This window comes from Astyanax mexicanus, chromosome 4 (genome assembly GCF_023375975.1).
Source record: "Astyanax mexicanus isolate ESR-SI-001 chromosome 4, AstMex3_surface, whole genome shotgun sequence".
Taxonomy (NCBI): Eukaryota; Metazoa; Chordata; class Actinopteri; order Characiformes; family Acestrorhamphidae; genus Astyanax; species Astyanax mexicanus.
Genome location: NC_064411.1, coordinates 9,161,911 through 9,175,429, shown reverse-complemented (window position 1 = coordinate 9,175,429; position 13,519 = coordinate 9,161,911). Strand labels below are relative to the sequence as shown.

Below are 13,519 nucleotides of genomic sequence, written 5' to 3'. Positions count from 1 at the left end.
GTTTTAGCTAGCTAGGTTAGCAAATGTTAACTACTTTGTTTTAGTGTGGAATGTTTTAGGTAGCTAGGTTAGCTAATGTTAACTACTTTATTTTAGTGTGGAATGTTTCAGCTAGCTACATTAGCTAATGTTAACTACATTATTTCAGTGTGGAATGTTTTATCTAGCTAGGTTAGTTAATGTTTACTTTATTTCAAAGTGGGAAGATTTAGCTAGCTAGGTTAACTAATATTAACTACTTTATTTAAGTGTGGAATGTTTCAGCTAGCTAGGTTAGCTAATGCTAAATACTTTATTTCCGTGTGGAATGTTTTAGCTAGCTAGGTTAGCTTAAGTTAACTACTTTATTTTAGTGTGGAATGTTTTAGCTAGCTAGGTTAGCTAATGTTAACTACTTTATTTGAGTGTGGAATGTTTTAGCTAGCTAGGTTAGCTAATGTTAACTACCTAATTTCAGTGTGGAATGTTTTAGCTAGCTAGGTTAGCAAATGTTAACTACTCTATTTTAGCGTGGAATGTTTTAGTTAGCTACATTAGCTACTACTTTATTTCAGTGTGGAATGTTTTAGCTAGCTAGGTTAGCTAATGTTAACTACTCTATTGTAGCGTGGAATGTTTTAGTTAGCTACATTAGCTAATGTTAACTACTTTATTTCTGTGTGGAATGTTTTAGCAAGCTAGATTAGCTAATGTTTACTTTATTTCAAAGTGGAAAGATTTAGCTAGCTAGGTTAACTATTATTAACTACTTTATTTCAGTGTGGAATGTTTTAGCTAGATTTCTTATAGATAGTTTGTGATAGATATGTTTTAGCGAGATTTGCTAATGTTTACTTCATTTCAGTGGAAAAAATTTAGCTAGTTAAGTTAGCTAATGTTAACTACTTCATTTCAGTCTGGAATGTTTTAGCTAGCTACTTCAGGTAATGTGAACTAATTTATTTCAGTATGGAATGTTTTAGCTACCTAAGTTAGTTAATGTTTACTTTATTTAAAAGTGGAAAGATTTAGCTAGCTATGTTAACTATTAACTACTTTATTTAAGTGTGGAATGTTTTAGCTAGCTAGGTTAGCTAATGTTTACTACTTTATTTCAGTGCGGAATGTTTTAGCTAGCTAGGTTTGCTAATGTTTACTTTATTTCAAAGTGGAAAGATTTAGCTAGTTTAACTAATATTAACTACTTGATTTAAGTGTGGAATGTTTTAGCTAGCTAGGTTAGCAAATGTTAACTACTTTGTTTTAGTGTGGAATGTTTTAGGTAGCTAGGTTAGCTAATGTTAACTACTTTATTTTAGTGTGGAATGTTTCAGCTAGCTACATTAGCTAATGTTAACTACATTATTTCAGTGTGGAATGTTTTATCTAGCTAGGTTAGTTAATGTTTACTTTATTTCAAAGTGGGAAGATTTAGCTAGCTAGGTTAACTAATATTAACTACTTTATTTAAGTGTGGAATGTTTCAGCTAGCTAGCTTAGCTAATGCTAAATACTTTATTTCCGTGTGGAATGTTTTAGCTAGCTAGGTTAGCTTAAGTTAACTACTTTATTTTAGTGTGGAATGTTTTAGCTAGCTAGGTTAGCTAATGTTAACTACTTTATTTGAGTGTGGAATGTTTTAGCTAGCTAGGTTAGCTAATGTTAACTACCTAATTTCAGTGTGGAATGTTTTAGCTAGCTAGGTTAGCAAATGTTAACTACTCTATTTTAGCGTGGAATGTTTTAGTTAGCTACATTAGCTACTACTTTATTTCAGTGTGGAATGTTTTAGCTAGCTAGGTTAGCTAATGTTAACTACTCTATTGTAGCGTGGAATGTTTTAGTTAGCTACATTAGCTAATGTTAACTACTTTACTTCAGTGTGGAATGTTTTAGTTAGCTACTACTTTATTTCAGTGTGGAATGTTTTAGCTAGCTAGGTTAGTTAATGTTAACTACTTTATTTCAGTGTGGAATGTTTCAGCTAGCTAGGTTAGCTAATGCTAAATGCTTTATTTCAGTGTGGAATGTTTTAGCTAGCTAGTTTAGCTAATGTTAACTACTTTATTTTAGTGTGGAATGTTTTATCTAGCTAGTGTTGGGAAAATTCGCACTACCCCTTACTTTCTTTTGATGGAAGCCCGAAATAGAGAGACAGGATACTTCATTATCAGCAAAATAACAATTTATTAAAGCAGGGATTTGTTGGGTTTACTTATTAATTTAATTAATTGTTAATGGCCACCTGCAGATACTAATTGGGGATAATCAGAAAATGGTTGTGTAGCGGGCTCAGTGGTTTAATACCTGGTGCTAATTGAGATGTTGAAATATTTTTAATTGGGCGCCAGTTATTAAATTAATTTAATTAGATTAATTAATAAATTAATTAATCAAATTAATTAATAACACAAGTCATCTCAGGGTGTGGCTTCTACAGGTGACAGGAATTCTCATAACCAAGTTATCCAGAAAACACACTGAAATTACAGGTTTTGTAATATAAAAGTATTTTATTAAATCGCACAGATATGAGTAAATAATTCATTAAAAAGTCATAAATGTAGCCATTAGATATCAAACCATAGTGTAGAATGATAAATGAGAACTAAAAGAACAAAGACATTATAATACTGGTATGAAAGGAATAACAAATTACTAGAACTATTAAGTGAGCATTTCTAAATAAGGGTCTAAATGTAATGAGGTCAAAACAATCAAATGAGAACACCAAAATATGTAGATAATTATAATATTTTAGGACCTACAAAGTTCATCCTTCTCGCCCAACAACTGAAAATGGATCTATACTAAGAAAAGAGGACAATAACCAAACTAGACTTGACCAACCGAAACACCAATTCTTGAAAGAAATACCCAAACTGCCTGACGTCCACAAAGGGGTCCCCATCAGTTCCGTCCGCTGTTCAAACCTCTTGATCGGCTTGCATCTTGCACCTAGCAAGTCCCACGTGGACCCATCCGCAGGGTAAAGATAGTGCTCTGTGGGCCAGCGGCGCACCTGGTCGACACCCACTTCTAATCTCTGCACAGGGAGAACCTTTCCCCTGAGCTGGCTCACCTGGCGTACCCTTTCGGTGATCCGTCGGTTGGTCTAGTTGGTTTACTGACTTAACTATTTTGGCGAGCAGAAGAACTCCGTAGATCATAAAATAGCTTAGTTATTTAAACTAGAATAACTAATACCATTATGCTTGAAAAAGGTTAAATGAGTTATACTAAGAATGCTAAACTAAGCTGACTAAACTAAACTAGTCAAAAAAAACTAAACTCCAAACTCCTCTCTGTCTATCCTTCCTCCATCTCTGGGCTCCCTACTCTCTCTTCTCCAACTGCTCTCTATCTGCCCTCATCTTTCTGCACTTCTCTCCTCAACTGACTCCAAAACTCTCTGCCCATAACTGACTGAGTCTGTAGCTTAAACCTGCTTTGGACCTTAAGCTACGATTGGCTCTGTGGCCCAAGTGTCTGTGTTTTAATTGGTCTAGGAGCAATTTCAAACTTTGGCGAGGAAGATGATCTGTTCACAAAGGGCCATAAAACACCCCCACATGGTCACCATGCTTCAGCTAGTGAGAGATTTTTTTATTTTACTAATAGACCAAACCAAAAGAAAACTCAATTAAACAGTGGATCAAAATACAGTCTTCAGCATACCAGTTTGTGAGGATAAATTCAGGAAACAACAATCTTACAATTACAAGATAATCTTAGAAATACAACAATGGATGGTACCTTGTCAAAAAGAGATCAAGAGTCATGTTATTATTTAAACCCAATTAAATCACTTAAAAGATACAACATGGTTAAACCACTAATAACCAAATATAGCTAAATTATCAAATGCTAGTTAAATCTTGCTGATTCAGACTTCAATAGGAAAATTTAATCAGGACATATCCAAACACATATACCAGAAGTGGCATTTGGTAAATATCTGTAAAACACCTTTTTTTATATAGTCAATCTATATTTTAAGTAATTCTTAGTGAAAAATTACATTCCCTCTGCAGTGAATGTTTAGACAAAGCTGCTGGCCGGAATTTACGACCGTGGGAGAGGTTGGTTAAAAAAGAGTCGCTTATCAGCCCACTGACTTGTGGTCTGCAATGTTAAAAATGGAATTCCAAGCTTAGAACATTTCTCCTAACTTTATGAATCTTATTTCTAAGTGATTGCAGAAATAACTAAGCACAAACCCCTTAATTGGTATGATATTTGGTGAATTTACAATTTCCAATGCATTCATTAAGTCTTGAACACTCTCTCAAGTACGGCAGTCCCGTCCTTGTCCTGGTGATGGTGCTGTTGGCAAAACCACAATTGTGCACAGTTCCAGATGTTTAAACATTAACGGTCCTAAATCCAGGTTTACGACTGACAGCGTCTAAAGGAATGTCAAAAGAATTAAAAAATTTTTACCCTAAACTTGCATTTAGGGCTCTTGAGCGAGGCTGAGTGAAGAAATAGTCAGGAAATGTCATTTTGAAATATAACGCATAGTTGCAGGCTAAGAATCCTACTTTACTCCTAACAACTAGTCAAGTCAAGTCATTAACAACCGCTTTATCCATTAAGGGTCGCGGGGGGGTGCAGCCGGCATCGGGCGGAAGGCAGGATACACCCTGGACAGGGCGCCAATCCATCGCAGGGCAAACAGACACAGAAAGACACAGACACCTAGGGGGCAATTTGTATCTGACATCCAATTAGCCTGAACGTGCCGTCTTTGGACTGTGGGAGGAAACCGGAGCACCCAAAGGAAACCCACACAGACACGCAAACTCCACACGAAAGACCCGGGTTGCCCCAGCCGGGAATCAAACCCAGGCAGTCTTGCTGTGAGGCAGAAGTGCTACCCACTGCGCCACCGTGCTGCCCCTACTAACAACAACTACAACATTTAAATTTTAAAGACTAAGTTATGCTAATCTAACATTTGGTGCAAGCACTGGCAGTGCCCTCACTCGAACTACCTTCCCTTCTTCAAAACTGAACTCCTACCGTAACTAGCCTAAAAACTGAGCTCTGTCTCACAAAAAATGTTCTGGAATATCAAACATACAAGAAAACATAACATTAAATTCAATGAACATAATCGCTGGATAAGAATAATTTTGCTGAATCTGTAAAATCCTTTGTCCCACTCGACAAAGTGAAACATTCGTGTAGGATAAGGTGTTCTGTCCGAAAGATTTACGATTTGCACTTTGACTTGTCGTGGGACAAATTTGGGATAATTTTCTCTCCTGTGTGAATGCGCTGGTGTATTTTGAGATTACTCTGTTGAGTAAAACTCCTCCCACAGTCTGAGCAGTAATATGGTTTATCTCCTGTGTGAATGCGCTGGTGAATTTGAAGAGTACCCTGTCGATTAAAACTCTTCCCACAGTCTGAGCAGTAATATGGTTTATCTCCTGTGTGAATGCGCTGGTGTTTTATGAGATCACTCTGTGAAGTAAAACTCTTTCCACAGTCTGAGCAGTAATACGGTTTCTCTCCTGTGTGAATGCGCTGATGCAGTGTGAGAGTATTCTGATGATTAAAACTTGTGCCACAGTCTGAGCAGGAGTACGGTTTCTCTCCTGTGTGAATGCGCTGATGTATTTTGAGATTACTCTGTTGAGTAAAACTCTTCCCACAATCTGAGCAGTGATACGGTTTCTCTCCTGTGTGAATGCGCTGATGTATTTTGAGATTACTCTGTTTAGTAAAACTCTTCCCACAGTCTGAGCAGTGATACGGTTTCTCTCCTGTGTGAATGCGCTGATGTATTTTGAGTTTAGTCTGTTGAGTAAAACTATTTCCACAGTCTGAGCAGTGATATGGTTTCTCTCCTGTGTGAATGCGCTGGTGTTTTGTGAGATCACTCTGTTCGGTAAAACTCTTCCCACAGTCTGAGCAGTGATACGTTTTTTCTCCTGTGTGAATGCGCTGATGTATTTTGAGTTTACTCTGTTGAGTAAAACTCTTTCCACAGTCTGAGCAGTGATACGGTTTCTCTCCTGTGTGAATGCGCTGATGTATTTTGAATTTACTCTGATGAGTAAAACTCTTCCCACAGTCTGAGCAGTGATATGGGTTCTCTCCTGTGTGAATGCGCTGGTGGAGATCACTCTGTTTAGTAAAACTCTTGACAGAGTGCTGCTGTTTCTCCATGTTGGGACTTTGCTTCATTTGCCTTTTAAATGTAGCAAACAATTTCTGCGTGTTCTGGAGATTCTTCAGGACGGCTTGTGCTTCAACTCTTTCAGCATTAACATTGCTCTTAGTTAAATATCCTGGTTGTTGGTGATGAAGTTCTGGAGAATAATTTAATTTCTGGAAAAAACAAAGAAAAATGCCGTTGTATATTAAAATAAAAGCAGGTCAATTAACTGAAGAGAACTGCCTAAATCAGATACACTATATTGACACCTGAGACATCTTCATATTACCATAAATGTTTCAGTATTTTTTTCCACTTCTAAGTCCTTAGTGTAAAAGGGGTGCTGGTGGTCCTCCAGCCACTAGAGGTAGCCCACCTTTTACCACTTGCAATAATCAGGTTGATGCCTGATTACTGCCTTTATAAAGAATTCACACTGTTCAGACAGACAGTCTAGATTCTGTTCTGGTCTCACTAGAACCTGAGAACATAACGAAAGAAGAAAAAAAATTATGCTACCCTTTAATCTGAAGCTTTTAAGCGTGTGCCGAAAAAACGACATGCATTGGTTCGAATCACTCTGCTGATGGTTGATTCGTTCTACATTGATCACATGACTAATGATGTCCGAAGCTTTTTCCTTTACACCACTTTATCTTTTATATTACTGATTTTTTTTTACTCCTGATAACATTATTTCCCCCCCACATCAGCTTCAGACTTCAAGTCCTTTTTTTTGTATATGTAGATCACAAGGGAAAAATTGGTGAGAAATGTAATTGTAATTGTGCTTTTTACCCAGAAAAACTGCAGCTCCACATCAATGGCTTAACTGATTTGTTTACTAAATCAATTTAGTAAATGGTGGCGTATCACAGCATCCGGTCGAAGCCCAACTTCATCTGCAGAACCAGAGAGCAGCAGAAGCTCTACACCAGCAGATTCAGAGCAGCAGCTCCAAATTTCATCAACTCTAACTAAATGTTACTAAAGCAGTAAATCACTCTAGCACTTCCACCTTAAATATTATCAATTCCTCTTAGTTGTCCTGGAAATGTAACAAAACGTTTAGTGAATAAAATAAAATTACTATATGAACTCAGTGTATTTCAGCAGTTTGGAATGAATTTGCTTGAGAGAGAGTGAACCCTTGTCCTGACTCTTAACTTTTTCCATATTTAGATAATATTACTTTTTTCCAGACGAGGGACCGAAAGACATAAATCCTTGGGTTTTACAGATTGAGTGGGTCGATGACGAGGCAGAGAGCACAGGATAAGATTGGCTAACGTTCTCTTTCACAAAGAAACCCGGGTGCTTTTTAATTATTTTATTATAATAAATGTTCTTTTATACAAAGTACAGTATCAGTGGAGACTTATCTCTTGCATCTAAATACCATCACAACTCCAGCAATTACATTTTAATTAGGGGTGTGACGAGACACTAATATCACAAGACGAGACACGATAATGGGTTCACAAGAACAAGACGAGATTTAAAAATAAAACTTTAATGAAAACTTCAAAAATGAAAAATGGCTTGAAAACTAGTTTTTGTTTTATTTGACAAAATCATATAACGCAAACTTAACAGGCTGGTTTCTCTTACATTTATTCTATAAGAAATAAAAATAAGAATAACAAATAAAAATAAATCTTTTCTAGGTCTTATATAGTGCAAACAATAAGTGCAAACCACAACCAGTCATATTAAGCCTATGGTTTGTGTTATTTTCTCCTAAATCTCTTGTAATTTAACTATGCATAACCATAACCAGTCATATTATATATATTATTATATATATTATAATATATTATTATTATATATAAGTGTAAACAGAGACAAAACATTTTTTTAATACAGTACAGAGCTAAGGGATAGTACAACTGCCTATGAAACAGTGACGTGTACGATTTTACTTACAGTATTTATATATGGTTTGTATCTTGTTGGTCACTCTGTTACCGTTTATTGTTTCCACTGGAGCCAAAATGCAGCCAGACATATAGCTTAAAAGTAGCAGAAGCATCTTCTACGCAACTACCTGTATTTTCCTCTTCTGTTAAGAGCTGCTCTCACAGCTCAGCCACCACACTCACTGCTATCGCTACTGTGTTGCAAGATCCCTCTTAAAAAGTCCACACTAGGTGACAGGACAAAAACATTGGCAACATTAGCCAGCAAGGTAACATTAGATACTTCGTTAAAAAAAGCACTGTGAACATTGGCTAGCTAGATAACATTAGCTACTTGGTTAAAAAAAACACTGGGAACCTTGGTTAGCTAGATAATGTTAGCTACTGGTTAAAAAAGAAACGCTGGCAACATTAGCTAGCTAGTTAACACCAGCTACTTTGGTCCTCTATTATGGGCCAGTTCTGCCTATTAAACAGCTCTCTTTTTCTCTCTGCCATTTGCGTTAAGGACACATATCAGCTCCCACTGTAGAAGAACACTTAAACATTCTAACAAAATAAATCACATCATAAAACATTTTACTATTGCTAACTCTTTTTTAAATCTCTGCATAAAAAGCTGTGTGATTTTATGTACCATGAACGATGGAGAAAAATATAAAATACGTTTTTTAAAAAAAAAAACAGCAATTCATTTTGAAGGTAAGTGAAGGTTGTAGCCCACTTTAGCTAACCTAACCAATGCTATTTCGATAACTAAGCTAAGCTAGCAGGCAATTTCAAACTATAATATACTACTAGAAGCCTTAAACACATTAAATTTGTATTACGTTGTTGTTATATAGACTAAATGGTAGGATAATGTACAAGCTGTCTGTAATGTTTAATCCTTTCCTTTATAATTAACTTTAGCTGTTAGGTGTGGTATTGGTAACAACACTGGGTCATTTTACAAGCTAATTTTGCTAATGCTAATGCTCCTGCCTCAGTGCTGGAAAAATCTGTAAATCTAAGCTTACTGTAAATAAACATAAGCACTTTAAACACCCAAATAAACAGTTTTCAGAGGAGAAGTCTGTGTAGATTAGCATCCAGCGCTCGCTAACCTTAAAGAGAGAGAGAGAGAGAGAGAGAGAGAGAGAGAGAAACTTCTTCATACCTTCTGTAGTTCAGCTGATCCTTCTCTTCCTCCGGCGCTCCAGCTACAGACCCCGGAAGCTCAGCCTCATCCGGGTTATGTAGAGCCCCGCCCCTCCCCCGCTACATCACATTATACCCCATCACCGCTAGAGGGAGCCCGCGAGGGAGTCCTTAATACATGGAGCTGAATGGAGCTAAACAGCTAAAACTCTCATTTAAAACACTGTATAACTACTTCTCTGAGTTTCCCTTTAATTTTACAAAGTAGAATAAAGTATTTCACTAAAATAGGAAAGAAAACTTACCCCTATATTTCCATTTTCTACAACTAATGTTTTTTATTCAGTAGATTTACTAGCATTTCTGCTACTGATGCTGGAGTTACACACAGAACAATTTTTATTAAATTTTATTCTATAAAGTATCTAACAATTATAAATTATTATTTTGCTAAAAGTAATAATTTACAAATGTTTCATACTTTACAGAATAATTTTTTTATATGTTTTTATACATTTCAGACTCTGTTAAGTGACTGAGATTCAGAGCAGATTCTGAAGTGAGTTTTTTCCTCCATAGAGATTCTCTGATTGCTCCTGTACAACTCCAACAAATAGCACTTATTAATTACTATGGAAAGATCAGTGCCGTTGTTAGAGCACCGATTGTGACATTGATTCCAGTAGACACTTTTTTTTAAATCTAAATTTCATTTAAAATATTATGGTTACATTTTATTTACATTTACCTTCTTGATGTCCTGCAGATTCTTGAAAAGGAGATCGTACTGCAGCAGATCTTATTTGTTGTTCACCTTGTCTAAAGTCTTTCTATTTATGTATTCTGAAAGCTTTCCATAAATTGAGGTCATTCACACCTACTCCCTGTAAAATCACTCTCTGACATCACAATGGACCATCCTGATTTCTGTATAGAAGGGTACTTCACACTTGTAAAAGCATTTGAAACTTCATATGCAATTTTTTTTGCAAATTCAGTTTTTAAACTAATTATTTGTAAAAATAAAATGGATTTGTTTGAGTTTATTTGTTCATAGAATGATAAAAAAAACTTTTTTAACTTTTCCAAAATAAGTCCAGCAAGCATTCTCATTCTACTACAAAATATTAGCCAATTTAGACAGAACTTTTTTTACACATTAAAGGAAGACGTTACTGATGTTGAGACTATTTGGGCCAGATTATATCTGGTTCTGTGTAGAAATAAAACAAACACCCCTGGTTGCTTGAGTCAATTAATCCTCCTTTTATGTTTGGGGTCAATTTGACCCCTTTCAATGTTTAACGCATTTAAATAAGTTAGTTAATCTCATTTTATTTACTTCATATTTGGTGACTTTTCCTCTTTTAATAGAGTCTTTTACACATTTTGTATACATTAGTGTTGTTTGGGATAAATTTGACCCCACGCTATTTTAACTTTATAAAACATAAAAAATATCAGAATTTGACCCACATTTGTGTTGAATGATGTGAAGGTCAATATGACGTCTTATTTTATAATCTTAAAAAAAAATAGATCCCTAAAATAGCATAATTATAACTGTATTAGTGCAAGAACCACTAACAATTCACACGACAGGGGGGGCGGGGAAAACATAATTCTCATGAGAACTTGATATTTCTCATTCTGTGGAGGAATATATTGTTCCTGAAAACATCTTGTTCACACAACATAGTGGTTATGTAGAGATATAAAAGGTTTCACAGCAGCTTAACCAGTTAGTTCTCTATGTGTTCTGTCTCTCTCTCTTTCTACTCTCTCTCTACTGAAAATGACGTCTAAGAAAAGGTTTTCTCTCAGTGAGGATTTCTCACATCTCTTTCACCATGACAGAGACATAGAGGAGAATGTGTCTGAGAAAAAGGAGGACTTTAGAGAGGATCCTGATTATAATGAATCCTCATCTGATGAGAATGAGCCCTTTACTGTAGATCCTCTTCTTGTCTCTCAACCAATAGAAAACAGACTACCTTCCAAAAGTAAAAAGTTATTATGGTCTGTCTCTCCACTTGAAGAAAATGATAAACTTAGTGCTGCTAATGTAATCAGAATAGTTCCAGGTCTCAGCAGATACGCTGTCAGCCACGTCCAAACATAAAATCAGCATTTGAGTTCTTCAGAACACCATCAGTCTAAAAGGATAAACTACTTTAGATAATACGTTTAGAGGGAGGTGTGTGTTTAGAGGGATAGTTAGAAAGACTTGGATTTAATCCCACATGTAAGTCTACATTGTGTTGCTCAGTTTGGAGAGTACAAGTCAAAAGGTGAAGAAAGAACAGGTGTTTAGGCTGCAGACAGATCCAGCACGTCTCTAAACACAGTCCATGTCTCCTCCGTGTCCTACGCTTCAATAACACAGAAACAAGGCAGGACTGATGAGATCTTAATAAACTCAGCAATATGTTAATATATAATTTTTTTTTTTTTTTTTTTTACAATTTTTAAAAAATGGCTATTCAAGTAGTCAACAAACAAATATAGCATGTGACATAAACTTGGTTAAAAATGAAACGAAAAGTGAAATTGACATAAACATAAAAGGTGTTAGTAAATCTGAAGGTAACAGGAGGATTAAAACTACCCCAACAAATAGCACTTACCAATTTTACTCAAAGATCAGAACTATTGTTAAAGTAGAAATTGTGACATTTCTTTTCAATACTTTCTTTGAAACAAAGATCCATTAGAACAATAGTACTGACCTTTGGTTAAAACTTGGTAAGTGCTATTTGTTGGGGTAGTTTTAAGTGACTCAAGCAACCAGGGGTGTTTGTCTTATATTTCTACACAGAACCAGATATAATCTGACCAAAGTATTCTCCAACATCAGTAACATCTTCCTTTAATATGTACAACATTTTGTGTACAAGTTGGCTAATATTTTGTAGTAGAATGAGAATGCTTGCTGGACTTATTTTGGAAAAGTTAAAAAATATATATATCATTCTATGAACAAATACATTTAAACAAATCCATTTAATTTTACAAGTAATTAGTTTAAAAACTGATTTTTGCATATGAAGTTTCAAATGCTTTTACAAGTGTGAAGTACCCTTCTATACAGAAATCAGGATAGTCCATTGTGATGTCAGAGAGTGATTTTACAGGGAGGAGCTGTGAATGACCTCAATTTATGGAAAGCTTTCAGAATACATAAATAGAAAGACTTTACACAAGTAGAGCTGGGCGATATGGCCAAAAAAAACCATCATTTTTTTTATTATTAGATTTTCTATTTAAATCAAAAGTTTCCCCTACTAAAAAGCAAATTAAAGATGATAAAATGGTTAAAAACTAGTTTTTATTTATTTAGTTTTCACTTAAATGTCCCCTTTGTGGTTAAAGTGCAACCAGAAACAAACAAAAAAAAACTATTATAAACAGTGAGAACGTCCAGTAACTTTTAGAAAGCTTTCTCCAACATATTTTAGGTACTGACACAATGCACTCTCAAACTTAAACAATAAATAAATAAAGCCACCCTCAAAAAAACAAATAGAAAAAATAAAATGGTGCCCTTTTTGATAAAACTTACAAAATAGAAAACACAATTTAATATGCTATTAAGCAAAGACTTTTCCCCATTGGGCTTGAATTGCAAAACAAATCTTTTAAATAAGTGCCAGTGTTCTATAAAATGTTCTATAAATGCTTGTTTTACTTTGGATGGTGTGCTGCTGCTGCGTTCATTCGGCTGGGAGAAATACTTTTTTTTTCCCACTCCGCTACACGCTTCTGTTTTAAGGTATAGAGATAAATTTGTTGCGCTGCTTCGTTTAGAAGCAATCGGTTTTAAACGCACAGTGAGGATCTGTTTGGTCTATCCACGTCCTACGCGGCAAAACAGAACCAATTCTGGGCACAAGCTCTGCTGTCATGTGTTGTGTTGTGCGGTGTGTGGGGAGCGAGAGGGAGAGAGGGGCGGGGCTAAGCCTGTTGTACAGGAGCTCACAGGGGCGCGACGGTGGTGAAACCGTCCTTAACTGTAAATTCGAATTAATCGATAAAATCGATTAATCGCCCAGCTCTATAGACAAGGTGAGCAACAAACATGATCTGCTGCAGAACGATCTCCTTTTCAAGAATCTGCAGGACATCAAGAAGGTAAATGCAAAGAAAATGTAACCATAATATTTTAAAGTATGTTTTTTTTTAAACTCTACCAGAATCAATGTCAGAATTGGTACTTTAACAACAGCACTGATCTTTCCATAGCAATTAGTAAGTGCTATTTTTTGGAGTTGTACAGGAGCAAGGAGCAATCAGAGAATCTCTATAGAGGAAA

General features: G+C 35.6%; 5 protein-coding genes across 6 annotated transcripts in view; 2 read left to right on the top strand and 3 right to left on the bottom strand.

Moving 5' to 3' along the window:
- LOC111196357 (zinc finger protein 271-like) overlaps positions 1–13,519 on the bottom strand; it is a 460,288-nt gene that overhangs the window by 84,477 nt on the left and 362,292 nt on the right. The window lies entirely within an intron of this gene.
- Positions 1–13,519, top strand: part of LOC125801534 (zinc finger protein 239-like) — a 250,332-nt gene that overhangs the window by 211,845 nt on the left and 24,968 nt on the right. The window lies entirely within an intron of this gene.
- The window catches only part of LOC125801313 (zinc finger protein 239-like), a 140,032-nt gene that overhangs the window by 110,673 nt on the left and 15,840 nt on the right, over positions 1–13,519 (bottom strand). The window lies entirely within an intron of this gene.
- The window catches only part of LOC111197627 (gastrula zinc finger protein XlCGF49.1-like), a 117,586-nt gene that overhangs the window by 99,060 nt on the left and 5,007 nt on the right, over positions 1–13,519 (top strand). The gene's annotated exons all lie outside the window — the stretch shown is intronic.
- LOC125801344 (zinc finger protein 239-like) lies at positions 3,565–9,271 on the bottom strand. Its single transcript, XM_049477913.1, has 2 exons — positions 9,227–9,271; positions 3,565–6,321 (listed from the first exon to the last, which is right to left on the bottom strand). Exon 2 carries the CDS (start codon positions 6,175–6,177, stop codon positions 5,197–5,199), a length of 981 nt encoding a protein of 326 aa, XP_049333870.1. The 5' UTR covers positions 6,178–6,321; positions 9,227–9,271; the 3' UTR covers positions 3,565–5,196.